General features: G+C 34.8%; 1 protein-coding gene across 3 annotated transcripts in view; it reads left to right on the top strand.

Annotated features, from left to right (window-relative positions):
* The window catches only part of ATPCL (ATP-citrate synthase), a 555,953-nt gene that overhangs the window by 424,976 nt on the left and 103,456 nt on the right, over window positions 1–27,521 (top strand). For all 3 annotated transcript variants that reach the window (XM_090394661.1, XM_090394662.1, XM_090394663.1), the window contains exons 19-20: window positions 10,223–10,327; window positions 25,123–25,204. In XM_090394661.1, the coding sequence (XP_090250787.1) occupies window positions 10,223–10,327; window positions 25,123–25,204 (187 nt within the window). The remainder of the gene's footprint in view (window positions 1–10,222; window positions 10,328–25,122; window positions 25,205–27,521) is intronic.

The raw sequence follows: 27,521 nt of genomic DNA, 5'->3' as shown, positions 1-27,521 counted from the left end.
TGTTATTTTTCCTCAGGGCCACAGTTTCTATAGCATATGTCATAGCTGGCCTCACTACTGTCCTATAGATTTTGCCTTTCAGATTGATTGGCACCCTCTTATCGCATAACACTCCAGCCATCTCCCTCCAGATGAACTTTCCAAGTCAGAGCAGGAACTACGCTATCTCATCCATATCACCAAGAGCAGGGTGTTCCTCAAGGCTCCGTCTTAAGTGGACCCTTTTTGCTATTAAAATTAACTCAATCCTTGAACAGCTTCCTCCCACTGTAAAAACAATGCTCTATATGTTGATGACTTCGCAATTTACTGTCAATCACGTAACATGAGGGTAATTGAAAGGCAACTTCAGCAAGCAATTGATCATGTCTCTCTGTAGGCTCTTAATAATGGATTTAGGTTTTCAGCAGGAAAAAAGTGTCTGTGTACACTTCTGTGGGAAACGCACTCATCATCCAGATTCTGAACTAAGAACGGGACATACTGTTATTCCGGTAGCTACAGAAACCAAGCTCTTGGGACTCATCTTTGACTGAAAACTTACATTTCTAGTGCACATTCGTCAACTAAGAGAAAAGTGTAAAAGAACTTTGAATCTCCTTCGCACTCTGTCATCTACTGAGTGGGATGCTGATCGAGCTTCATTGCTCCATCTTTATTGTGCACTTGTACGTTCAAAGCTGGATTATGGGTCCCACGTCTATGGTTCGGCAAGACAGAATAACCTACGATGGTTGGATTCCATCCATCATCAGGGTATACAGATAGCTACTGGTGCCTTTCGCACATTACCCACTTAAAGTTTCTGTATTGAAGCAAATGAATTAGCTCTATTACTTCGATGGAAACAGTTATCTCTTAATTTCGCCCTAAAAATAAACTCTCTCCCAGATCACCCTGCATGGAATAGTATCTTCTCTCTGCATTGCGAAGCTCAATATCACACACATCAAACTGCTGTACATCCAGTGCTTTTTTTCTGGAAAAAAGGTGCCGGTACTCACCATGAAGATTTTATTACAGCAACTTCCACGCTTTTAACATATCCTCTGATATACCCTCGTCGTCTAGATCGCTTCTTGCTTTTGGTATCAACTGCAGAATGATGACCTCTATATTTCACTATATTGTCTATAATGTTTTTCTCATTTCATTTGTGATATGGCTCACAATGTTAATACAAGCATTTGCAGAATGAAGAATATATCCCTTGGCCATTAAGTTCCTGTAAATTTATTTTATCTTCAAAGTTGTTAAATGATTGAGTTCTCCTCACAACTTTGTAAGTGGTTCGAAACAATTTTCCTGTTACGTCTTTATTATGAGACAAAGTATTTAGGAAAACTTTCTGTAATGTTTCATTTTTTGCTTCAGATTTTATTTTTTTGGCATTCTTTGTGCGCTGCACTCTCCTTATGATCGTATATCTTTTTTCTTAATGACATTAATTAACTATTGTTTGGGTGATTCTCTAGAATGACTGATTTTACCATTTGTCCACTCCGCTGAAATTTTCGTTCCCATGTGTTTATCGACAGCAAGACTTCCAACATCACAACACACTTTACAACCCAACATTTTATTCTTGACATACAGTCACTCGTTTCTCTTGCATAAGTCATTTTTCTGCAAAAGTGTCCAACATTCGGGCCAATCATTATCAGAATCTGCTTCCTTTTGATCACGTGGATCTTTGGTCTTGGTTTCGTGATCCTCTTCGCCAAGTGAATTTTCAGTGCTAGTTTTCTGTTTTACAGGATCACAAGTAGATTCAACAATTTCTGCTTCTTCATCCTTCCTTATTTTACTCATTTTGAACAATGATAGCACAGATTTAACTTGATTAATTCAAAACTCACGTGAACACCTGCCTATTGCAGAGTGAATATAGAACTGATAAACTGATATTGGAAGCAATCGGAAGTTAACACAACTTCCTGTTTCTGGTTGCATACCAACCTATGAAACAGGAATGCAGGGTACCAACTTATGAGTAATTAAAAATGAAAATTCACTTCGTGAGCACAGTACCATCTACCGAAATATTTTTAATACATTTGCTGCAAATAAATTGCAAATTTTTAAAAACTTAAGAAAAAAGGTGTTGATACTGCATACCATTGCATACCGCCAGAAAAAAAAGCACTGTATGCATCCTTTTGGTATGCTTGTTAAAGAAACTGTTAGTATAAATGTTGATAACATTAGCTGCACCGAATATAACAGCATTTCTCCATGGCAGGTTTGCACACTGTCCTGCAACCTCTCACTTTGTCAGCTACAGAAATCTTATACCCCATCATCTATTTACCGGCAATTGTTTAATGCACAGAGAACAGCACACGCTGATTTCTTACCCATCTATACTGATGGTTCAAGGACTAATACCTCTGTTGGCTGTGCTGCTGTATTTCTTGACATTATCTCAAATTAGATCCCACCAGACTGCAGTAATTATACTGCAGAGTTACATGCCATTCAGCTTGCACTTGTGCATAGAAAAGAAAACTGCTACCAAAAGTGTATAATTTATACAGACTCATTGAGCTCTTTACTGGCTATCTCCTCTCCTATATATAATCCACATCCAGTATTTTATGAGGTGCTACACCTGTTTCACAAAATGATAATCCTTAATTTTAATGTTCAGTTCTGCTGGATTCCCAGCCACATCGGAATTAAAGGAAAATGCGGCTGCAGCTGCTAAATCAGCTCATACCTTCTCCACGTACTGTTTGACAGTTCCATATACAGACTATAGACAGCCTATAAGATCAAAGCTAATTTCTCAGTGGGAGTCAACATGGCAAGAAGCATTAACAAACAAATTATATAACAGTAAACCAGAAATTAAATACTGGCATTCTAGTCAACGTACAAAGAGAAGGGAGGAGGTTGTTCTTGCTAGGCTCCGCATAGGTCACAGTCACCTTACACATTCTCATTTACTGAGAGCTGATGACCCTCCCATTTGTGAAAAATGCAACACACATCTCACTATTCATCATATTCTGGTAGATTGTCAAAAATTTACATGAGAGAGGAATGAAATTTTCACCTATCTAACCAAGCCATATACACTCAGGGAAATGCTTGCAGACTCAGGCAAATTGCATGATGTTTTTAATTTTTTTAGTAAGAATTAATTTGTACAAATACATTTGACTATAAATTTGTTTATATGTAAATACTATTTTGCTTAACTTAACTTTTATATATACATATTATTCATTAGGTTAAATCTGACCAATTATGTATTACCGTAAGCCTTGATCTTGTATATGTGTATCGCCCTGCTGTAATTTTATGCATATATGCTGTATAATAATTCCTTTCCGACTCTTTAAGTATTAGTATAATAATGTTTGCTGTAATCTTACTCTATGTAGATACTGCTTTCCTTGACTTGTTTTGTATATACATATGTTAACCTGTACTGTTATCTATTTATGTACTGCTGAAACCTCTACAGTAATTTCGTTTATATGTAGGTACTGCATTGCTTAACATAAATTTTGTGTATGCATCTTATTTACTGCTTTATTTTTTGAATAATCATGTACTGCTGTAGGATACCTGTTCTATTTGTGTACCTTCTAGTAGTTCTGTTTATATGTATTGCTAAATTCTGTTTATACTACATTGCTAAATTTAATTTTCATCCATGCATATTATATAATAAGCCCTTTTTGCCTATTTTTGTACTGCTATAAAAGCATCTATTATAATTTTACATATATGTAAAATTAGTGTTTCGTATTTTGAATATTAACTTATATTGTTAACTATTTTTGCACTACTGTAATAACCTCTCACTTTGTGTGTTGCTGTGCCCTCTGCAGCAGTTCTGTTTATCTGTAGATCCTGCTTTGTGGAACTAGATTCTTGTACGGACATATTGTGTACAATTTTCTGTAAAGGTTAATGTATTAACCTTTAGTATGGCACAGTATGACCTTTGTAGTTTTTGTGCCAAATAAACTATTAACCAACCAACTAATGGAGAATGCTATATTTGGTTGGTATATTTGAATTACTCAAAGGTATAAAATTTGGAAGAGGAGGCTTACCTCCTTCGACTATATTACTGTTTCCGATTGTAAAAATGGGCCCAAAAAGTTATAAACTTATTGAAAGTTATATATTCAAAACTTGCCTACTGCATCAGTTCACACTTCACGTGTGCTAAACAGATGAAACTCAGAAAACAAAAACAGTAACTCATGACAACATTCATCTGGATTGGTTGACACAATAACTAATCACAGCCTCTGGGTGCTATTGTCTCAGAGCTCACCTTCTGAGCGATTTAGAACTAAACAAAAAATGTCACTGTAATGAAAGATACTAGAATGCTAAGAATTTGATCTTCTGAGCCATCTGTACATCTTTTCAAAGAGCTTTTGAATGCGTGCACACACACACACACACACACACACACACACACACACACACAGGCTATTAATGTAAATGTGATGCAATGTTTATATGTCAAAGTGTCCTTTTTGTGAAGCATTAATACATTGTGTTTACTTTTACAATCATGCAAAGTCTGGAAACAATTAGGGAGTCTTTCATGGGAATAAATGCAAAAATATACTATCTGTGATATTGCTATTCAGTGGATGAGCACTGCACACCTATCACACCCTGAATGTTTGCACCTGCTATCTATGTATTCTTATCATACCCATTCTTCAACTTTTCCAATACCTTTTCCACCACTCCTAAGATATACTGATTGGTTTTTAATTCTCTACCTCTGTTTTGTCTTGTGGCTTCCTTTATGCAGCAGAACTATTTTGCCCTCATTCCACCCTTCTTCCAAAGTCAAGACTTGAACATAGTCAGAAGCAATGCCTGTTCCTTTGCACATTCTTGTAATACTTCCCAATATCACATCTAATGCTGTGGCCATATTCTCACTGAGACTCTGCAATATCCTAAATACATCCAGTGGTCATCTGTTGCTGTATTTTCACCAGAATAGGCCCTTGCAAAGCGATCACTCAGTAACTCAAATATTTTGCCTGTTTCTATTACCTTCCTGCCATCTTCTTTCATTAAAATGACATTTTTTTGTTTAACTTCACATGGTGAAAAAACTCTTCAGGATTTCCTTTCACCCTGTTCAGCTAATTTCTTCTAATCCGATTTTGCCCTTTTTTTTTTTTTACCATGCTGATCACTTTTCTTTCCTGGGCCTTGTGCTTCTCATGAGCTTACTAATCACCTTTATCCTACTATACGTTTTTTTTACTTGCCTAATTCTACTTAAGCATCCTCTTGACCTTGTTTATACTGTCTGTTGTTGCTTCTTTCAAACGTCCCATTGATCATCTCCATGCACTGCTAATATTATTTCCCTTGCAGGTTCTAATATCATGGCACTGCTTGAAGTGCTTTGTCATTTCAACAACCAACTGCATATTTTGTCCTGTTTTATTCTGTCTCGCATCAGATTTCCTTAAATGTGTCACTGTCTTTCACATCTGTTTCTTGCCACTGACTTCCTGTTCATTTTAGCTGTAGTTCATCTGCTCTCATCAGCAGTTTAATCCTCCCACCCCTTCACCAAAAAAAAATTCTCTCTAAAAACACTATACCAATCACATTATATCTTCATAACTACATCATTCTCTGTCAACAAATCTCAGTGTACTTTGACTCATGACGTGTACCACAGTGTAAATTACAACAATCATATCATGCATTCACGGTAGTGAGAGTAAAGCACATAAACACTCATTACATGCCAAAGAAGTCATTGAGAATAGCCAGAAGTCAGAATTCTTGAAGGAGGTGAGACATCAAGAATCATCATATAGACTCGTGCATTCACATGATGATTCAGCCAGCCTGGTTGGCCAAGTGGTTGGCTTATCTGCTCTTTGACTAACAGGTCATTGGCATGGATGTTTATTATTGTCTTTAGGTGAGAGATGAAATTCATTTCCCTGTTTGAGACTACTGCTTGGCTTATTGGAAGCATGAAATGGTTTGAAAAAGTTTCATGTTTGTTAGACAGAGCAGGGTTTCCAGACTTGGTAATAAATAAATAAATTACAGAAATAAAATAAAAATGAAAACAAAATTCTTATCTTGCTCATGGTTTGAAGTACTATAGGTTTAAAATAATAACCTTTCATGGGTGAGAGCCACATAAAAAGAAAAGTACTCTAGTCTGAGTAGTTAATATATATATAAAGCTGCCAGTAGGATAAGAATTTGAATATTGTTTAAAGTTGGTTTTGACCAAACTGATCAACTTAATGCTCAGTTTAATTTCCTTAAGAGTGCAAAATATTAATATCATAGTTGAAATGTATATTTGACTGTCATTAAGAGATACTCTCTTTATTGTATAATCAAGAGATCAGTCTGTTTCTCCACACTAATCAGCACACATTAAGTTTTTCACCCACTGGGTCATAACAGTTGCTGTGTCTTTGGAACTGTGGATGCAGACTTTCATTGTAAAGTTAAGTTTCTGTTATGCAGAATACTGAATGGTTCCATAAAGATTAAGAGTTATCATCATATTCAATAGTTGATCTCCTTTGCAAGAAAAAAATTAGATACTGTTTTACATGGAGATTCCCTCCTCCCCTTACAAGCTAATCAATATTCTTCAAAGTTTGATTATGCTGCATAGATATTGTGTAGGAAATATAGATTCTAACTAGCTGGCATAGGAAAGATAGAATTGCATGTAGCAAGGTCGACAGTTTTCTTGTAAATCTTGTTCTTCCATTTAGTAGAATAGCCTGATTTAATTATAAAGCAAAAAACATTGTCCTATGATTACCATCTATTAAAGGTTTTGGACCAATGTTCCCTCTAAGCTGTGTGTATATGTGCACACTAGTCTAAAAGGGAGCACACAGTAATGCTCAAAATTTTTATTTTCAGATTTTCTAATTTACAATCATGAATTTTTGAACTCAATATGAAAACAAATTATATGAAAATCATCATGTTACTTATTTTGTTTAGTAATTTCTCCAGTATCTCCACTCAAATATTATTCTAACTTAATACACTCTAATTAGTTGCTTTTAGCCTGCACCATGTGAGCAAATTGATACCGATGTCAGCAAGTTGCAAAGACATATTTGTTAAATGTCCTCTAGAAAAAAGAGCAACTTCTCATGCAAGCAGCAATGTATTTATATAGCTAAGTGTCCATTTCAGTATTCATTTCTCTGAAGAAGAAAAGGATATCTAGCTAAGTGGATTTAAGCAAATTAATGTAGTGCTCACAGTTTTACAAGTTATATTGCTAGAAAAAGAACATTAATGTGAGCAATATTACATTAACTCACACATGGAGTTGAGACTGGAAATTTGCACACCAAATGTTTTTCACATGCATGTGGGCTGGCTGAAATTAGTGTCATTCTGTCTGTTTTCTCTCCAAGAGAACTGGAAGAATCCCATTGTTGAATGGATGTTTGTAAATGTCTTGAGGTAGCAGATGCTTATACTGCTAATGCAAGACTACTAATTAAAAGAGACGTGAATCTCTGAAAGTACAGTAGACTCTCGACTATCCGGCCTAATGTGGTGGAAGGGCAGGCCGGATAACACAAAAGCCGGGTAGGCCGGAGTTCTAGGCCTACCTTTTCACATAAATGTGAAAAGGTAGGCCTAAGATGAAAGAGTCAAAACTTACAGTTTTTAGTTTTTGAAAAAGTCCTTGATGGATGACTGCTTCACCCTTTTAGTTCTCTTCCGCAACGCAATATCCTTCCACTTACACAAGCAGATGATATCAGCTGGCGTCGCTTCCTCCTGCTCACTAATGTACTGTAGCGATGCCTCAATCATCTTGAACCCTTCCGAATGTGGGTTGAAATTTTTCCTAATTTAAGGATGCCTCCTCCTCTTCCCTGTGTCACCATTTCCACAATATCGTTGTCAGTTATTTCATCAACTTCATCGTTTGACATCCAGTCTGTAATGTCCTCTGCAATGACAGCATCACAGCTCGGTACATTTTTGAGCAACAAAACAAGTTTGTCGTTTTCATCTTTCACTTCAGTTTCACACATAGGTTCAAGGTTGAAATGTCCACCTTCATAGTCCAAAAGAATTTTCCAAGACTTTACAAGTGATATGTTTCGAATCTCTTCCCATGCTTCGGCCAACCACCTTATGACATCTAGCAAGTCAATCTTTTTCAAAGTGGTTACGCAGTCTTCATTATTATCAATCGCTGATATCAACGAACTGAGGACTCCGACGATACTTTTTCCTTTAGGATTTCAAGGACATTCTGGTCCATTGGCTGACAAACAGCAGTCACATTGGGTGGTAAAAATAAAGCTTTGATGTCTCCATCTGTGAGTTCATCATTGGCAGGATGCGAAAGTGCATTGTCAAGAAGTAGCACAGCTTTTCTCAGCAAATTGTTGTCTTTCAAATGTTTTTCTGTAGTTGGTATGAATTCATTTTGGATCCAGATTTTAAAGATTTCTGAATTCATCAATGCTTTCTTTTGATGTATGTAATATAGGGGGGTCGTGATTCCTGATTTTTCAGTTTTTTAAAAGCTCTAGGTTTCTTTGATTTTCCTATTAACTTAAGCCTAAGCTTGTGGTTGCCAGTTGCATTACTGCAAGCCAAGATGGTGACTCGTTCCTTGTATCCTGGTGCAGCGGCTTCTTTTTTGATGCAAGCGTTTTTGTAGGGAACATCTTATAATTTAAACCGGTCTCATCACAATTGTACAACTGCTCCCCAGAAATTGCCTCCTTTTCAATAAGCTTAAAAGCCTCTTTATCGGCGGATAAAGCTTCCTCACTTATGGTAATCTGGCGAATACTGAATCGTTTTTTCCACTGATCTAACCATCCATCACTGGCATTAAATTCTGAATCTTCTCCTTCTACATGTATTTGTTGTCGCTTAAATTGCAATGCTTTTTCCTGCAATATTGGCCCAGTAACAGGCAAGCCTTTTCCTCTTAAGTGTTCATGCCAAAAATAAAGCTTCCTCAAATTCTTTATGCTTACCTTTCAGCATCGTTTTTCTTACTTTCATTCAACTTCCACTAGCTTCGGCAGCACACCACTTTTCAATTTCTGCTCGATTTTTCTTCCAGTCTCCAACTGTACTTTTCTCGACTCCTACCTCCGAAACAATAGTTTTTGCCGTTACCCCAGAGTCTAGTCGCTTTATAGTGCGTAGTTTCTCCTTCATAGTCACTACAACCTTTTTTCGTTTATCACTCATTTCGTAATCTTTAATAAAAAAAACAACGAAGCACACCAAACAACAATTTACTAACGTAACCAGGAGCAGTGGCAAACGTATTCCGCACTTGTGGACATCCGATACACAACTGACGAAGCGGGGAAATCCACACTTTGCATGTCTCAATTTGTGTTATGCACACAGCATATAGGAGGATTGTAGCAGACACCCGCTTGCAACGCCTTGGCAAAGTAAATTACAGTACGTATTCCTCATTTTATCACGGAAAATTACTGTATTATTATAATTCTCCGTGATAAAATCTGTGCTCCAGATAGTACAGAGGCTGGATAGTCGAGATTCTACTGTATACCATGTTTAGCTTCTAGAGTTAAGTTTCTGGATTATCACAATAATGTGTACAGCCTAAAGGTATAGATAATCCAGAAACTTAACTCTAGAAACTAAACATGGTATACTTTCAGAGACTTCAAGTCTCCTTTAAGTGATAGTCTTGCATTAGCAGTGTAAATCATCTGTAACCTCGAGACATTTACAAACATCCATTCCACAATGGGATTCTTACAGTTCTTTTGGAGAGAAAACAGAGAGGATATCTATTTGGCTAACTAGGTCAGCAAGGTTCAACCTGTTCATTCAGTGCTTCAGGATGTTGTGAGCAAGAACTGAGACATTCAAAATCAGTAATGATAATGAAAAATAAACTGAAGATTTATGTGTGAAAATTTACAAAGCATACAGTGTGTCAAAAATAATTGTACTTTATTTTAGACTACACCTTTTAAGTTACTGTGATGAACTTTATGTTCAGAAAAATTTTAAATAATTTAAATAACCTTTTAAAGAATTTTTTCTTTAAAAGCCTAACTTTTTTTTTTTTATTTAAGTTCAGATAAAGTATTGCATTGTATTCTCTGGTAAATTTTCTAATTTTTTTTTTCTACTTTTACATTTCAACATCTATTTTTGAATCCTCTTTTTATGTGTGTTGTTTGTATTTCAGTGTTGCTTATGTATCACGTTCTGGTGGAATGTCTAATGAACTGAATAATATTATATCACGCTCAACAAATGCTGTATATGAAGGAATTGCCATTGGCGGAGACAGGTTTGTAATTTGCTGATTTCATTAAATATGTAGATTAGGTTAGTTTTTTTTATTTTTTTTTATTTATTTATTTTTTAAATGAATGAATGGATTTTAATAAACATATGATTGAATAATAGGTTTGTATGGATTGATTGGTAAAGGCCATTTATTATGCACATTGTTTAGAGCCATTCATCATATAAGTTGGCATCAACCCAAAATTACTTATCTTTACAAAAAGGATGTTAATATTTTATACTAAATTAATAAAAGGGACCAAAAGTAGTTGATAAAGGGAATATATATATATATATATTGTGATATTTCTTGTCTTTGCAGTGGCATTTGATAGGTTACTGCATGACAAATTGATATTTGTCATGTTGCTTTAAATGAATTCAGATAGAAGACATAATGTTCAATTATATCTTATATACTGAATTTCAATTTGTGCTGTTTGTTCACAATTGAAATTGAAAATCAAAACATACTTCCATTTGTACATACACTTGTCACACATCTTCCTTCCAGCAGTCTTTTCTTCACTGTTTACCATAATCTTATACATACTAGCCAATATGTACATAAACTCTTACCATCACCCAACACAAAAACTGTCTCATTAACACACTAAAAACAGGGCTTTGAAGATTTGCTCTAATGAACAAGCACTTAAGCATGAATTAAAAATTATCAGCAATACTTTCTTAAAAAATACTATCAATAAAATATTAATACTTACTGAAAACCATGGTTGCTCCTAAATGTTTACAGTGCACATTATTTTTGGCAAATGGAGTAGACCCTTTGTAACAGTAAGGCTAAGTTAAATTTTATAGGGTTTAAAATGAATGATATTAAATAACATACCTGTTATTTAATAATAACAGGTATGTAAAAAGTATGTAAAGTAAAGTCATGAAGTAAAAATGCTGAAAAATTTGACAAAAGACTTGAAATACATGAAGATAAATAATTAAAAACCTCTGACAAAAAAAGTTGAAACCAAAAATGAATTATGCAAATTTTGGATTTTGAATGAACTGAGAAAATGAGAATAAAAATATAAAACCTATTAACCTAGCAAACCATCAACAAACATGATAAGTAGCAGCTGTTTTGTTAAAACATCGGATGAAACAAGCAGAAAACTGACTGAACTCGCCACATGGATTTATGCAAAATGTACTAGGAGGAATTTGGTTGCTTGAGGGTATACAGGAATTGGGCTGGTTTTGAGAGTATAAGGGAGTAATTTATTTTGTTTAATTGCCATGAGGGCAATTAAATCCTGGTATGTTTAGCTTGCATAGAATGCAAGGATGTTTCAGCAGTGAGATTTCTGTTGTTTCTGGTAAGTTTTTGTTTTTTTCTTTGTGGTAGTGTATTAGCCAGGTGTAGGAATATTACAATCTCAATAGTACTCAATTAATCAGGACTTGACAGAACAAATGGTGGAACCAATATAACAGGTATTGCATCCTGACTGCCAGTTAAACTTTTAAACTACATTATGGCATAGCAGCATGTTGGCCTGAGTTATTGTGGTCTATGTTTTAGTAAATTTTGTAGTTTGGTTTGTTGTTAGTAGTAAAGACAATTCTATAATATGAATATTCAAGTGGATCAAAATTACATTGTTCTGAATCACTAGCAATAAGAAGCACCCTATGTGCTATAAACACAAAAATATTATTTTAATGACATGATTCTGTCTCTTATTAATATTATAATCATGAACAACAATATTATAATCACTCTGCTTTAGTGTTTTGCTGTGAATTATAAAATGTTATTAATGGCAATAAAATAAAATAGTTATAATGGCAGATTAAATTCAAAATAAGGATTCTATTGCCTCCAGTGAAAAGATTGCATGGTTAGATACTAAGATTAAAATTATTAAATTTAGTGACATAGATCACAGGCTAAACTTAACATGCACAACTATTAAAAACAAAGTTGCAAGTGAAATGAAAAAGTGCTACACTACTTGATACCAGTTATCCATAAAAGTGACAGTCACTGCTGAAACATGAAAGCTTTTAATGGTGTAGATTGATGACCAAATTGGTTGCCATATTCCCTTAAGCCAAGCTATTCAAGAATAACTTTGTTTCAGAATAACAGAAGAAGAGAATGTTATTCAGAATAAGAGTTTGGGAAAATTATTCTAAATTTTTCGTTTGCATAACTGATGCAAATTAGTTCTTTATTTACATCGTTTATGCACACATGACTGCTTATAAATATTATTTAAACCATTATGTGTATCTACAACTGGGAAAACAGGCAGTTATTCACTATATGATTGTGGTCTGAACCTAATGCCTTGTATGACCAGAGTATGCCCATAACTTCTGAACTGGTTTACAAAAAGGCTGATGTCAACAGAAAGATCTGTTGATATCTGCCTCAGAGAAGAGAATAAGTATATTAAATACACTCACCACCATCATTATGCTAAGTCAGGAATAACCATGCTTTAGACCCTCCCTTCATAAGGATTAGAGAAGAATACCAAAGCAGTACACAGAACATTAAGTCCAAGAGCCTGATTTTGGAGTTAGCAGCAGCTATGAAACTGTTTTAAGATTAACCTAATACTTGTGAACTTCTCTTTTTTTTTTTTTTTTTTTTTTTTTTTTTTTTTTTTTTATCCAAACTGATTGGTTATCATATCAGAACTTCAAATCTTTAGTAGTTGCATAGTGTGACAAACTATATATTCTCTGATGATGCTTGGCATAAAAACAGCAATATTAGATAAACAACAAATTACAACAACAACACCTAATTTGTTGTTTAATGTTAAATAAATATATATGTTCTTCCTTGGTACTGTAATTAAACTGCAAAATTCCTAAAGTTTCTCAGCTCCTTAAAATCCAGATGGAACTTAGATCGTGGACAATAGTCAATACATGATGGAAACCACAACTTAATCTTACCAGTGCAGCAATCTACTGAGTTGTCTTCAACACATTGTCAGATTCTCTGAACTTCAATTCACCACTGTCTGAAGATTTCTTGTATCTTCTGCTTCCTCCAGTACAGTCATTCAAGAGAATACATGGACTTCCATTTTTGAATCCTAAAAATTTTTATATAACTATGTTAAATTGACATTCTACTGATCTATCCACCTATCTGAATAACTGAACAACAAATAACTGAATCTCCCTAAAATGATTTAGTAAGTATCATTAAGAGATTCACAATATTATTAATGCAAATGTTCTAGTACTGATCCAAGTAAAATCTCACTTGATACCTTTCCTTTAATGTTACTCAGTGATCATGACTTGAAATTTTTCAGGAAAGAAAAGTTTATCTACAAGCATTACTCAGTGATCAGCATTCATTTTAATAAATTATGGAGAGCACTATCATGTTAAGAATAATTATTTTAATTTCTATATGGTTCCATCTTCATATTAAGGTCATCATCTGGATTACTATATATACACAGCTACAAGCTATGTTACATTTCAAACAGTATGCCACAGTGACAATGATTTGATCAATGGTTATTTTACTGGCCTGACCTCTGGCAGGAAAAAATTCCTACATCAAAGTTATATCTTATTAATAACATAGTCCGAGAACAAATTCATATTAATACTTTTAATACAGCAATAGTAGTGGCATAATCAATAATATAGCTTAAGTGTTTTGTTGTGTTAAGACTAAAATCCTGGACTACTACAGTCCTAATTATAATTTATAATGTGAACTCTTAGAACAAAAGGTTACATGGGTAGAATACATGGCATCCATATTCTTGGGATTTTTTTGATCATCATCATTAAGATTAGGGTGATTGATTAGAATTTCACAGGCCTCTTTAAATTTGCATTCTTACCATGTTTTATTATGATGTAATGAACAGGTCCAGTCAATTCTGTGTAAAGTACTCAAGGCATGATCAAAAAGGCCAAATTTATTGGTTATTAAATTTAATGCATTTATCTTCCTTGACCCTGTTTAAGTTTTATTTCATTTCCTTTTCGATGTCCATATATGTTCAGTTTCATCTATATATAATGAAAGTTACAGGTGCGTTGAGGAATTGAAGGAATTGCAGGAGGTTTAAAGGTGGAATTAAGGTTGTATTTGTGTAGTATGCTGTTTATTTTATCTGATATCCCTTTAATGTATGGAATGGCTACAGTTTTATTATGATCTAGTTTATTTTTATTATTAGTTGCACTCTTGTGAGGAATTTTGTTGATAGTAGAAAAGAAAAAGCTAAGCTATTTTGGGCAATGGAGCAGCCCCTTTGTAATAACTAAGCTTATACGTTAAATTAATAGGGTTTAAAATGAACCTTAAATAACATACATGTGTAAAAGTCTTGAAGTAAAAATTGTGTAAAACATGACAAAGGAATTGATTGAAGCCAAGATAGTTGGCTTTAATCAAGTTCATAGCTAAAACAGTCATATGACGAATGTGGTGTTGTATAAATGCACATTGGTCACAACTGAAAAAAATGTATTGAGTGGATTGCTGTAAATGGAGGCATAAGGAGGGGTATTACTATACAAAGTACTTTATACTCCTGGATGTGATAAAGGATGAAATTTGTACTTAGGAGAATGGATCAGAGTTGCTAGTTTGATATATGGTTTGAATATGGTGTGGTATTTACCATATATGTTGGTGTACAAGGCAACTGGGCATATAAGACTATCCCCAAAATCATTTTCAAAATGTTAATTTTGTTAGGCTATCTCTGCCATATAAGATGCCACAAATTTTGTTCTTATGACTGACAGCCTCTTTAATATAATGTAGGCACAACAATCACCTTGGATATTTTCTTTACTGTAATTTATGAACAATGTCCCATATGAGACAATTAGTAAAATTGTTGTTACATTTATACCAGTCTTGATTTCCTGTATTGTAATTCATGTGTTAAAAATCTACTTCCTTGCCCTACTGAATACATTTATTAAATAGAAATATTTATATACAAAAAATATTAATATGCTATTTATCAGTATATTAACATACCAGAAACTTAGAATGCAGTACATGCATCTTAACTTAATGCTACTACTTAGTACATTACTGCAGGAGCTAGAATATCACTTTATTTTCCAATGCCAAATTCAAAGTTCAGATTATAAGATGTATACCCAGAGTATAAGATGATCCCTTGTTATCAGCAATTATGTTTTTAATTTCAAATGTCATCTTATGTACAATGACATATATGGTATATTTATTAAGCACTCTGATTATCTTTTCAAAATGTGCCCTTGATATGAGAAATACTAACAGTTTTGCTTTGATCTTGTGTATGGGGAGAAAATTGGGGGCCATTTAGTTTTTGTGTTGGGGTGGGGGCAGCATATCCATTGGCTAAAAGTGTGTGACAGAGGTAGGTGAATTTATTGATGAAGATAAAGCTGCCTGGAAACTGACCAAAAGTTATTTAACAACAGCAATGTGCAAATGTATTCAGAAAGTCAAAAGATTGAATAAAGTAAATGTCAAAATATTGCTAGCAATCAATTGCACAAGGAGTATAAAGAGCAGGCCAGGAAGGTGACCCAGTTGGTAAGAACAGCAAAGCTACAATATGAGCAGAAATTAGCTAATCAGGCCAAAATAAACCCTAGAGAATTTTTCAGATATGTGGCAAGTAGAAGGAAGGATGATTATGGTAAGATAATGAAAATGGTAGAATGGTAACTGCTGCAGAAGAGATTGTTGAAGTATTCAGTGAACAATTTATAAGGGTGTTTCATCCTCCTCAGGGTGAAATCATGACAAGCTTAGGTGTAGAAGACATAGAAAGATTAATTGTGAGTGAGTAGAAGGTATATGAGGTAATAAGCTTGATGTCAGTAAGGTGCTAGGATTTGATGACATATCACCACATGTCTTAAGGGAATGTTCCAGGGAATTGGCAGTAGCATTGGTATACATCTTTAATAAGAGTTACTACAGCATGAGTACCAGGAGAGTGGAAAGAAGTGAAAATTATTACACTGCATAAAAGCGGTGATAAGGCTGTGACTACAAATTATATGCCAATCTTTATATCTGGAGTTGTAGTTAAGGTACAGGATAGATTGGTGAGAACTAGCATTCAGAAATGGATTGATAACAGCAATATTCTCTGTGGTTATCAGCATGTGTTAAAGGCATTCATGTTTTACCAACTTATGTACTGTAGCTAGGTAACAAAATATCTTGGACAAAGGAGATGCATATACACTGGTATACTTAGATTTTGCAAAAGCATTTGATAGACCGCCACATGCTAAACTGTTAAACTGAAGCAGATGGGATTGGATAACAGACTACTGAGGACTACTGAGTTAGATCTGTGACTGGCTGTCAAATAAGTATCAGAAGGTTGTATACAGGGTGCAGTAAAGTCACTAGTGTTGTGCTGCAGAGGTCTGTATTGGGGACCATTGTTGTTCACTTTATATATAAATGATACTAGAACGAATTTAGTTGGTGATATGCTACTGTTTGCAGACAATGCAAAATTGGATATACAGTGCAGAGTCAAGCAGATGTTATGACCTTACAGTACAACTTGAATAAATAGTGAATAGGCAGGTAAGTGGAACTGTCAATTCAATGTTGTGAAGTGTAAGGTTTTGAAATTTGGTATGCAATAATGGGAGGCAAAGTATACTCTTTGTGGGGAAACTTTAAAGAAGGTAGAGGAGATGAGAGATCTGGGAGTGCTGGTGAACAAGAACCTGAAATTTAGGAATATTTCACAATTTGTGGAGTTGTCACATTGGATAATGGCAATGATGTGTAGGACCTTGATGTGCAGAAATAAAAAGTTATGATTCCATTGTATAAGGCCTTGATCAGGCCTCTTGTAGATTACTGTGCACAGATTTGGTTGTAAGGATTTCATGGTGATGAGAATATGTTAGAAAGTCTAGAGAAGATTCACAAAAGTAGTAAGTGGTCCTTGGAATGTGGAGTATGGAGACAGATTGAAAGAATGTAAATTGCAAAGCCTCATGAATAAGAGGAGGGGGGGGGGGGATATGATTGAGACAGTTATAACAGAGGTTATCAGATTAACATGAAAGAAATTTTTCATTAAATGGAGGGATAGAACAAGAGGTCATCCCTGGAAATTGTAAGGTGTGTGAGACCACAGGAGTCAGGAGAAGGTTCTTTGCATTGAGAGTGCTTGGTGAGTGGAATGCATTATCTGAGTGTGTTGTGAATGTAGACAATGCATTTCACTCATCAACCACTCTCCATGCAAAGAACCTACTCATTCAACCAAACCTTAAAAGAACCTGCTTATCCAACCATGCCTTAAAATAAGGCATGGTTGGATAAGCTTTGTGTGATAGTGTGTACCTCCCATGATGAGTCCTTGACACCATGGAGATCAGATGTTAAAAATAATAATAATCATCTTACTTGCCCTTTTAAATTTATGTACATAATTATTAAATTCTGTGTATATGGCATTTTAGTGAATTGCCAATTAATTACCTTGATGTTTATTTTACATTTTCCATGGGTGTGGCAAATTCTCCACACCTAGTTAATTTATATATGGAAAGATTTGAACAAACAGCTATTGAGAGATTCCATACCAAATCAAGAATATGGGTAAGATATGTAGAAAATGTTTTCTTCGTTTGGACAGGTTCAGAAGAAATCCATCATAACTTCACTGACTTCCTTAACAGTATATACCACAGAATCCAATTCACATCAGAAGTAGAAAAAGATGGATCAATTTCCTTCCTGAGTGTTCTCATCTCAGTAGAAGATCATAACAGTCTTACTTTTGAAATATACAGAAAGAAGTTTAATTCAGGCCAGTATCTACATGTTAGTTCCAACCACCACCCAGCATAGAAGCAAGGCATCATAACTCTCATAGAGAGAGAGAGAGAGATATTACGATATCCAGGGTATATTATGCAAATAATATAAAAGAAACAAAAGCTCAGAACTATCAACCGCTTACTTGAATAAACCTTCTCATTCTCCAAGACTACCAGATGACTATAATGGTGCAGAAATATACCAAAAAAATTCTACAGTACAACTTAAAAGCTGTCTTTTGACAACTACGAAAAGTGTCTATGATGTTAAGATGACCAAAACAGTCTCATCTGTGAAATCTGGACTATCTTTTCACACCACAAACAAAAAATGTCAAGTAAATTGGCAACACACTAAAATGTGGTACATAGAATTTAATAATTATGCAAATAAATGAGATGTGATGTCTGACTCAATGTAAATAAAACCAAGGTCCAATCCTATATCAACTCTGGGTGGTATACATAAATGAATTAGACTATGAGAAGCTATGCGATATATTATAACAATGAACCATACATCTGATATCTTGTTCCTACATTTAACATCTGTCTTATGTTGAATGAATTTAAAAAGAAAAAAAAAATGACAGTTGGTTAATTCAGAAATCTCTGTAAATATATTTTTTTTAATTTATTTGTGCTCTCTTCCAGTCTGAAGATATATATATATATATATTAGTGATGTATGAAACTAGTAATTAATTTATTAAAGTGCTTTACTTTTTATGTGGTTTTTCTCTAATAATTAACAAAACATGAATGCAACAAGCCACAGAAATTTTAATGTTTTAATCTTATTGATGGTCCAAAAACAGCTAGCAATAAGGCAGTTAAATTCCCAGAATGCACTTATAAAAACTATATTTACTTACCTTTCATTTGCTTCTTCAATTCCCAAATATTTTATCTTACTAACTTGTTCACTTATTTTCTGTTTGATTTCTGAAACTAAGTCTTGTAAACTAATATTTGTTTGCTTACACTAAGGGATAATATGGAGATTTTTCTTACTATGGATTTACTCTTACTGTGGGCTGTAGACAAATTTTTAGCAGTTGTCAATTTAAAACATAATTTCCATTGAAGGCGATCTCTGCTCTAGACAATCTTCAACATTAGAAATAAAGACAAATTAGGCAAATTAATGAAACCACTCAAGTGAAAACTTCAAGAAAAATTGAAGTATAATAATATTAAACAAAATCAGGAACTTACAAAGAAAGTGAAATTGAAGTGAAAAAGAAAAATTGAAGTATAATAATATTAAACAAAATCAGGAACTTATAAATTAGATAATATAAAATACAAGCAAAAAATGATTGGATCCAAAAATGCAGAGAAGAATGCAGGATGACAGATAGGCAAAGTAAAGAACTAGATACTAGAAAGAAAGAGAAGCAGAGGAAGATAAATGAGTAAATGGTGGGATAGTCTTGAAAAAAGTGCTTAATAGCTAAAGATGAAGAAAAAGAAGTTTTTGTATCAATAGAGCAGTTGAAATTAGCACATAGAAAATTATATTTAGATGCATTAGTTATCTGTGCCCAGATTTGGTCACCTAGGTTTCTTCTTGATGGGGAGGAGGTTGAGAGGATCCAGAGGCGAGTGACCAAGATGATAACGGGTCTGTGGAATGAACCTTATGAGAACAGGTTTAGGATTTGTGGGTTGCAAAAATTGGTTGATAGGCGGAGGAAGGGAGATGTGATTGAGACATTCAAATTACTGAAGGGTTTCTATAAAATTAATCCATGGAAACTGGGCAAAAGTGTGGTTAGTAAAGGTGTTAGAGCTGGGTTCTTTACTTTTAGAGTGGTGAATGAGTGGAATGGGCTGCCAGAGTCTGTGGTGGATGCTGTGACAGTGAATGAGTTTAAGGCGAGGTATGATAGATACTGTATGAATGTCGAATAGTTGTGATGAATATGATTTGGGGCCTCCCTTGATGAGTCTAATGACTCCCTGGAGTTGCCTGTAATAATAATTATATCAAATTATGAAGTTAGAAGAAATTATGCTGTTGTTCTACCCTTCAAAACATGTTTTTCAGTATGTTGTAATGAAAGAAGAATATAATTTCTTCTATCAAAATTTGTGGGTTTATCTAGCTAAAAGTTTTGGCTATCTCAACTTTGATGGCTTGGCACATTCTCTCAGGATTGATTATGTTTATTTGGAACAAGTTATACAACTGGCCTTGAATCTTAGTGAACCAGTCAGATGCAGTGCTATTCTTCATGGTGTTTTACTCTTTTACTTTGCAAATGTTTTTGGCTGCAGTATGTATATCTATTTGAGCTTTTTCAAGTGAAAGTTATAATTGGACAATTTGGAAAGAGGGGAAATGTTGGTAATAAGCATTATTAATTATTCATATATTAATTTTTTTTTTCCTCTGTATGAAGAAGCTCTTCAGTTTGATAAGCAGACCAGATAATTATAAAATTATATACACCTAAACCTCTTTTTACATGATAGATACATTCCTAAAAATTATGCATAAATAGAATTCACGTAAAAAGAACTACTGACTCCATAGAAAAAGTGACGATTTATTCCAAACCTGAAATATAAGCAAAATAATGAAAAAAACAAACATTAAATTCGTTAGGATCATAAGATTTTTATTTACATTTCATGGAGAACACACATGCATATAAGAATTTTAATAACTTTAAAAAAAAACATATTCATTTCAGTTGTTTGCTAAGGATTCTATAAAAAAATTATGTTATTCGCTATCAGTTTCTGACAATAAACGCAAAAGCTTTCATTTTCGTGAGACTGTAATATCACTAGAACTACTAGATATAGTATTATCGTCATCGACGTCCGCCTCAACTTGTGGAATTCTTCTTGTCATGTCTTGAACAAAAGTACCACTGGTTGTTTCAGTAGTTTTAGGCATGAACTCAGTTATTAATCGCTGTGTTGATGCTTTAGATAAGTCATGATATAATTCTCTGTATGAAGATATTAACAACTTAAGCTCATGTTAAAACTTCCCAGCACGTTCTTCATTTGAATCATGTCGGGCAAAATAATTGCCTAAATTACTGGCCAGTTTAAGACCACCTTTAATTATATCAGCAGTAAAAGTAGGATTATCTTGATCATTATCATTAACTTCTTCGCTTTCAGGAGTCTCAGAAACAATCTCCACTATTTCGTCTTTGCTAAGTGGTTTATCAATTAACAATTCTTCAATATCTGTCGACGTAAGATCATCAAATCCTTCTCCGCCAATTTCACATGCCAAACTTATTATATTGGGGAATTCTGCAGTATGATTGAAGGGAACAGGAGCATTCTCTTTAACACATGCGGGCCAAATTGCTTTCCAGCATGCATTCATAGTTTCTGGTCTCAATTCAGATAACGATAATCGAACCTGATCAATACAATCCATAATTGAAAATTTTTTCCACACATCCATGACTGACAGTGTTTCATCAGCATTTAGCTTGTTCGAAACATACTGAAATGTTTGTCTGACATAATGTTTTAAAAGTTGCAATTATACCCTGATCTAGAGGTTGTAGCAATGATGTGGTATTGGGCAGCAGAAAAAAAAATTGCACATTTGGGTGTTCTATGGCAGGATGACCGGGTGCATTATCAAGAATCAAAAGCACTTTAAATTTGAGTCATTCAAATAGCATCTAACTTCTGGCACAAAATGTTTCCACTCAGTGAAAATATCAATGGTTACCCAAGCTTTTTTTGTTGGCCATCCAATGAACTGGTAATTTTTGAAAATCTATGCCTTTCATTGGCCATGGTCTTAATGATCGATTTATGAGCAGTGGTTTTAACATCCTATCTCCTAAATCGTTCGAACCAAATAGGAGTGTTATGTGATCCTTTACTGCTTTGAACTCACCAACAGTTTTTTTTTTTGCATTTTTGATACTTAAGTGCTGTTTGGCATTTTTTTCCAGAAAAGGTCAGTTTCATCCATATTCCAAACTTGTTCACGAGTATAACCTCCATCTTCAATTATTTTAGCAAATTTTTGTGGAAATGCTTTAGCAGCTGTTTCATCAGCAGAAGCTGTTTCACCTTTAATTTTTATATTATGAATAAACTTACCCAGCCAACCATTGCTTGCATGAAATTCATATTTTTTCCTTGATTGAGATAAAGTGATCAAAGAGCATTTACAGGAGGTTATGGCTGATTGTATACCTAAGGTCCGAATAGTGAAACAAGGAGGGGTTAAATGGATGAATAACATCATTAAGCTTGAGCTGCAAAAAAAAGAAACAACTATGGAGGGAATTTAAAGAAAGGGGTGACCTGCAGGCACACGAACGGTATAAAGTACAGGCCAGAAGGGTAACGAGTGTGGTAAAAACAGCAAAAGCCGATTATGAAAGGAAACTAGCTATGCAAGCAAAAGAGAATCCCAAACAGTTCTTTCAATATGCTGCAAGCAAGAAAAAAAACTGTACATGGCAAAATGATTTTAAGGAATGACGATGGTAAAGAGTTCACTGAACCAGTCGATATAGTGGAGTTACTGAGCGCGCACTTTGCAAAAGTATATCATCCAGGTGGTGATGTTGAAAAAATCAAGGAACCATTAGTTTATATGGGAATTGTGATGAATGAAGTGGAGGTGAATAGTCTATTACAGAACCTTAATGTGAATACATCTGTGGGATTGGATGGTATACCGGCACGGGTCTTGCATGAAGCGGCTAATGAATTATCAGTGCCCTTAACCATATTGTTTAATCTGAGTCTCAGGTCTGGCTTAGTTCCGAAGGCGTGGAAAGAGGGGAAAATAGTTTCACTGCATAAAGGAGGATCCAAGACTATGGTTGCAAATTACCGACCGATCAGCATATCAGGAGTCGTTGTCAAGGTCTTGGAGAAAGTAGTCAAGGGAAAAATACAGGAATGGATTGATGAAAATGAGATACTGTACAGAGGACAGCATGGCTTTGTGAAGGGTAGATCATGCCTCAGTAACTTGCTCAAGTTTTATAACAAGGTGACGGCTGAACTGGATAAGGGAAATGGGTTTACAGTGATACTGCTGGACCTGACAAAGGCGTTTGACAGGATACCACATGGAATTCTAATCCGTAAACTACAACATATGGGAATGGATATAGGGTTGGTGAGATGGATAGCTGGGTGGTTGATGGAGAGATATCAAAGATTAGTTTATTCAGGAGTAGAGTCCAAAAAAAGGCCTGTGACTAGTGGTGTGCCACAGGGTTCTGTTCTTGGACCACTGCTGTTTAATCTGTTCATTAACGATATAGGGAAGGGTCTAAGTGGGACAGTTCATTTGTTCGCTGATGATGCAAAGTTGGGTAGGGCGATAGTGAATGCAGAAGATGTCAAAGTCTTGCAAGATGACTTAGATAGATTGGAGTTCTGGACTAAGGAGAATGGATGTCAATTTAATGTGACAAAATGTAAGGTTATGCATTTCGGAGTGAAAAGATTAGCAGCAGTATACCACATTGGTGGAACTGTACTCCAAGAGATTGATGAGGCCAGGGACTTGGGAGTGTTGGTGGATAGGGAGATGAAGTTTAGGGGGCACATTGTGAAAGTAGCTAAATCAGCTCATCAACTCACTTGGTTGTTGAAAAATACCTTGACGAGCAGAGAAAAACAAGTTATTGTACCTCTGTACCGAGCCCTGATAAGACCTCATCTCGACTACTGTGCCCAGATTTGGTCACCTCGGTTCCTTCTTGATGGGGGGGAGGTTGAGAGGATCCAGAGGCGAGTGACTAAGATGATAGCAGGTCTATGGAATGAACCATATGAGAACAGGTTGAAGATTTGTGGGTTGCAGAAACTAGTTGATAGGCGGAAAAGGGGAGATATGATTGAGACATTCAAATTGCTAAAAGGATTCTATAGGATTAATTCAGATGATATTTTTGAGATCAGGACTGGTGGTGGGAGAACTAGGGGACACCCATGGAAGCTGGGCAAGAGCATGGTTAGCAGGGGTGTTAGAGCTGGGTTCTTTACTTTTAGAGTGGTAAATGAGTGGAATAAGCTGCCAGAGTCTGTTGTGGGTGCTATGACAGTGAGCGAGTTCAAGGCAAGGTATGATAGATACTGTGAGAATGTTGAACAGCTGTGTGAACATGATGTTTAGGGCCTCCCTCGATGAGTCTAAGGACTCCTGGAGTAGCCCGTGGTAATAATAATAATAATAAAGTATCTGGCTGCAGTTTTTTAATCTGTTCATAAAATCTCAATGCTGATTACTTGATGGAATTTCCGTCAAGTGGCATTCTTTTTTGTGAAAATTTGAAAATTACATATAGCTTACTATTTATTATTTCTTGGCAAAATTATTAATTTTATGACGTGATTTTTATTTTGATTTCACTTAAAAAATGCGGTAACTGTGTTGTCTACTCAAACACCAAATTCAAACTTCCAAGAACTGCTTTTTTATTCACAGTCAGTTATGTAATTCGGGGAATTCCCAATAAATGAAATTCGTAAGAATTTAGAATTTTCTTAATTAAAACGAGAATGCAGTTCTATAAAATTCTTATAATTTTCTTGAATTACGGAATTTTTTCTTAACTTAGACGTTAGGTTGGTTGCGTAAAAGTGAATAAAAATCGCATAAAAAAATTATTTTTGATATCCCAATTTGCATAAAAAAAAATTTGCATAAAAAGAGGTTTAGGTGTATATATAAAATTCTGACAGCTTTTGGTTCATCTATGTACAATATGGTATATGTATGTAAGTTTAAAACTTTTATAAATTAAGAGCAACTCCATCTCTCCTGCAAAAGCCAAAAGTTTATACTGACACCACATTTTACTTTTTAAAAAATCATAAAAATATGTTGAAAATCTAAAAAGTAAAAACAATATACTTGTATAAACAGGATTTAAATATATTTTATTAGTGTACCTTGAATAGTAAATTACATTTTATTTTGTAGTGCTCATAAATTTTTTTGCTTTATAGGTATCCAGGAACCACTTTCATGGATCACTTACTGCGCTATCAAAATGAGCCTGATGTCAAAATGATGGTCCTTCTTGGTGAGGTAAGTAGAAAATAGAAGCTGGTATGACAGTCAGACTGGAAAGTGTCTGAATGATGTGCTGGATGGGAATAGGGTTAAACACTGTAAACAATTCTCAAGTATGAGACACTACTGTGACATTACATTAGTTGTCATGGTGAGGAGAGATAATGGTATGCTTTTGGAAGAGAACAGAAAAGAAAAAAATAATTTATATACAGTGTTATTTATGAATACCAAAAAAATCTGAAAAATCAGGAAAGCCTATTTTATCATTTGTCATCATAAATAGTATGAATTGATACTGTGTAATATAGTAATAGATATTCAGTCAATTGCCTCATTATCTAATATAATTGGCTTTCACTATAGCAGACACCTCCATAACAAACTTGCTCACTGTAACAAACTTGTCAAGTCCTGACAGTCCCATAATACTAGTCAAAAGCTATAGCAAATCACTATAGCAAACTATCCATTATAAATTAACTGTTCTTGTGGTCCCTCTGAGTTTGCAGTAGTCAGAGTCGACTGTACATATTACAGACCATTCTCACTGATTGAATTGGCTATTAGCTTATTGTTCATTATTGAGTAGTCCAATCATCTCAGATGGCCAGTTTGTAGTATCAACTGAACACTGAGTGGCCAGAGATTGCTAATTATATTATATAAAACATTTTCTGGATGGTTGGGGAGAGTATTAGAGATGCTGAAAGAATTATACCCATCATAGGTTAAAAAATGCAGGAAGGTATTGCATGTATTGAATGTATTGCAGCAATATTTAGTGAAATATTTTTGATCCTTGAATATGGATTCATCCCAGATGTGGCACTGATGTGCTTATATTTTTCTACCTCTTGTATAAAGGATAAATATATAAAAAGAATAATGATCTTAGACATCATGTGACAGAAGAAATTATAAGTTTAGTAATAGTATAAGTGTATTAGATCAGACAGGGGCAGAGCTTATACATCGATCCCAAGAATGAACATATGGAAGTTGGAATTTAGAAAGAGGTTAAGAAGTTTAATAAAGCATTGATGTGAAAGATTTAGCATTGAATCTTACAATGATCCCAAGAACAGGAGGGGGAGGCATGTTCCAGAGCCATGCATATGGAAAATTTATATTAATCCCATACGTGAGAGGTCAGCAGACCTATAAACACATCAGTACAGGTGAGGACTTAGATGGAAGTTTTTTGAATAGTTGTAGACGTTTGGAAATACTAGTGATAAGCTGTTCTAGAGTAGATGGAACAAAAGAAGAAGAAAAGCAGGTTCAGTGTATTTGCAGTTGCACAGCAAAGGAGCACTGGACTGCTGTTGCCAGTTCAGTGAATCAGTGACCATTGAAGCACCTGTAGAATAGACATAGAGCTGAAACACTGCATCTGTGAGATAGAGGTTGATGTAAATTTATAAGAGAGGGATTGTCTTTCAGCCAAATTGCTCTCCTGTGGACAGCATTAAGAAATTTTAGGTGCTCCACCCCAAATATGTGAGCAGTTTTCTGATTATGGGTGGATTTGGTATTTGTATATTGTTAAAGAGTTGGTTGAGGGTAAAATAGCATCTTCAATGAAAGAGAATGCCTAGTTTTTTTGGATGCTGAGGAAGTTATTGATGTGATGTTTGTGCTAAAAGAGGCTAGAGGTAAATGTTAGTCCAAGCAAAGAGATCTAATCTTGTCTGGTGATTTGTGTATACTCAGGATAAGGAAATGTAAGCTGAGTTTTTTTTACGAGAGAAGCAAGCTGTGTTTTGGTAGCATTGAATGTGACAAGATTGTCCGTGTCCCATTGAAGGGTAGTATGGAGGTCAGTGTTTAAAGCTCTGTTATAGATCTTGATGCTTGGAATATCTGCACACTGCATGGTTTGTCAATTGAGTAGAATGTACAGAGATTACTATTGTGTGTAAAGATGTGGATAGGATTAGTGGTGATTGAGAGTCTGTTGTTTATGTACATGAGAAAGAGGGTAGGTCATAGGACAGATTGAGTTGGAAAAAAGATCAACCATCAACCCATCACGGATAATATGATGGCAACCATGACACAGTGAACAACCAGAGAGGAAGCTAGCAACCCAGTTACATAGGGTGGTAGGTAGACCAAAGGACAGTAATTTGTTCAGCAGCTCATCACACCAGCCATCTTCATTATTTTGGAAATGGCTGGTGTGATGGCAATTGGTCGTTAGTTTGACGATACTCATTTTTTAGAATAGGCTGAATATATGATTGCTTCCATGTGTTGAAATAAGTACCAGCTATATAATACATTGTAGAGATAATACAGGATGGGTGTTATCTCTGGAGCACAATGT

The sequence above is a fragment of the Typopeltis vanoorti genome, chromosome 6 (assembly GCF_054136105.1).
Source record: "Typopeltis vanoorti isolate ZY-2024b chromosome 6, IOZ_Tvanoo_1.0, whole genome shotgun sequence".
In the NCBI taxonomy this organism is placed as follows: domain Eukaryota; kingdom Metazoa; phylum Arthropoda; class Arachnida; order Uropygi; family Thelyphonidae; genus Typopeltis; species Typopeltis vanoorti.
The sequence above is the reverse complement of the archived record's forward strand: the minus strand, read 5'-3'. Positions and strand labels throughout refer to the sequence as shown.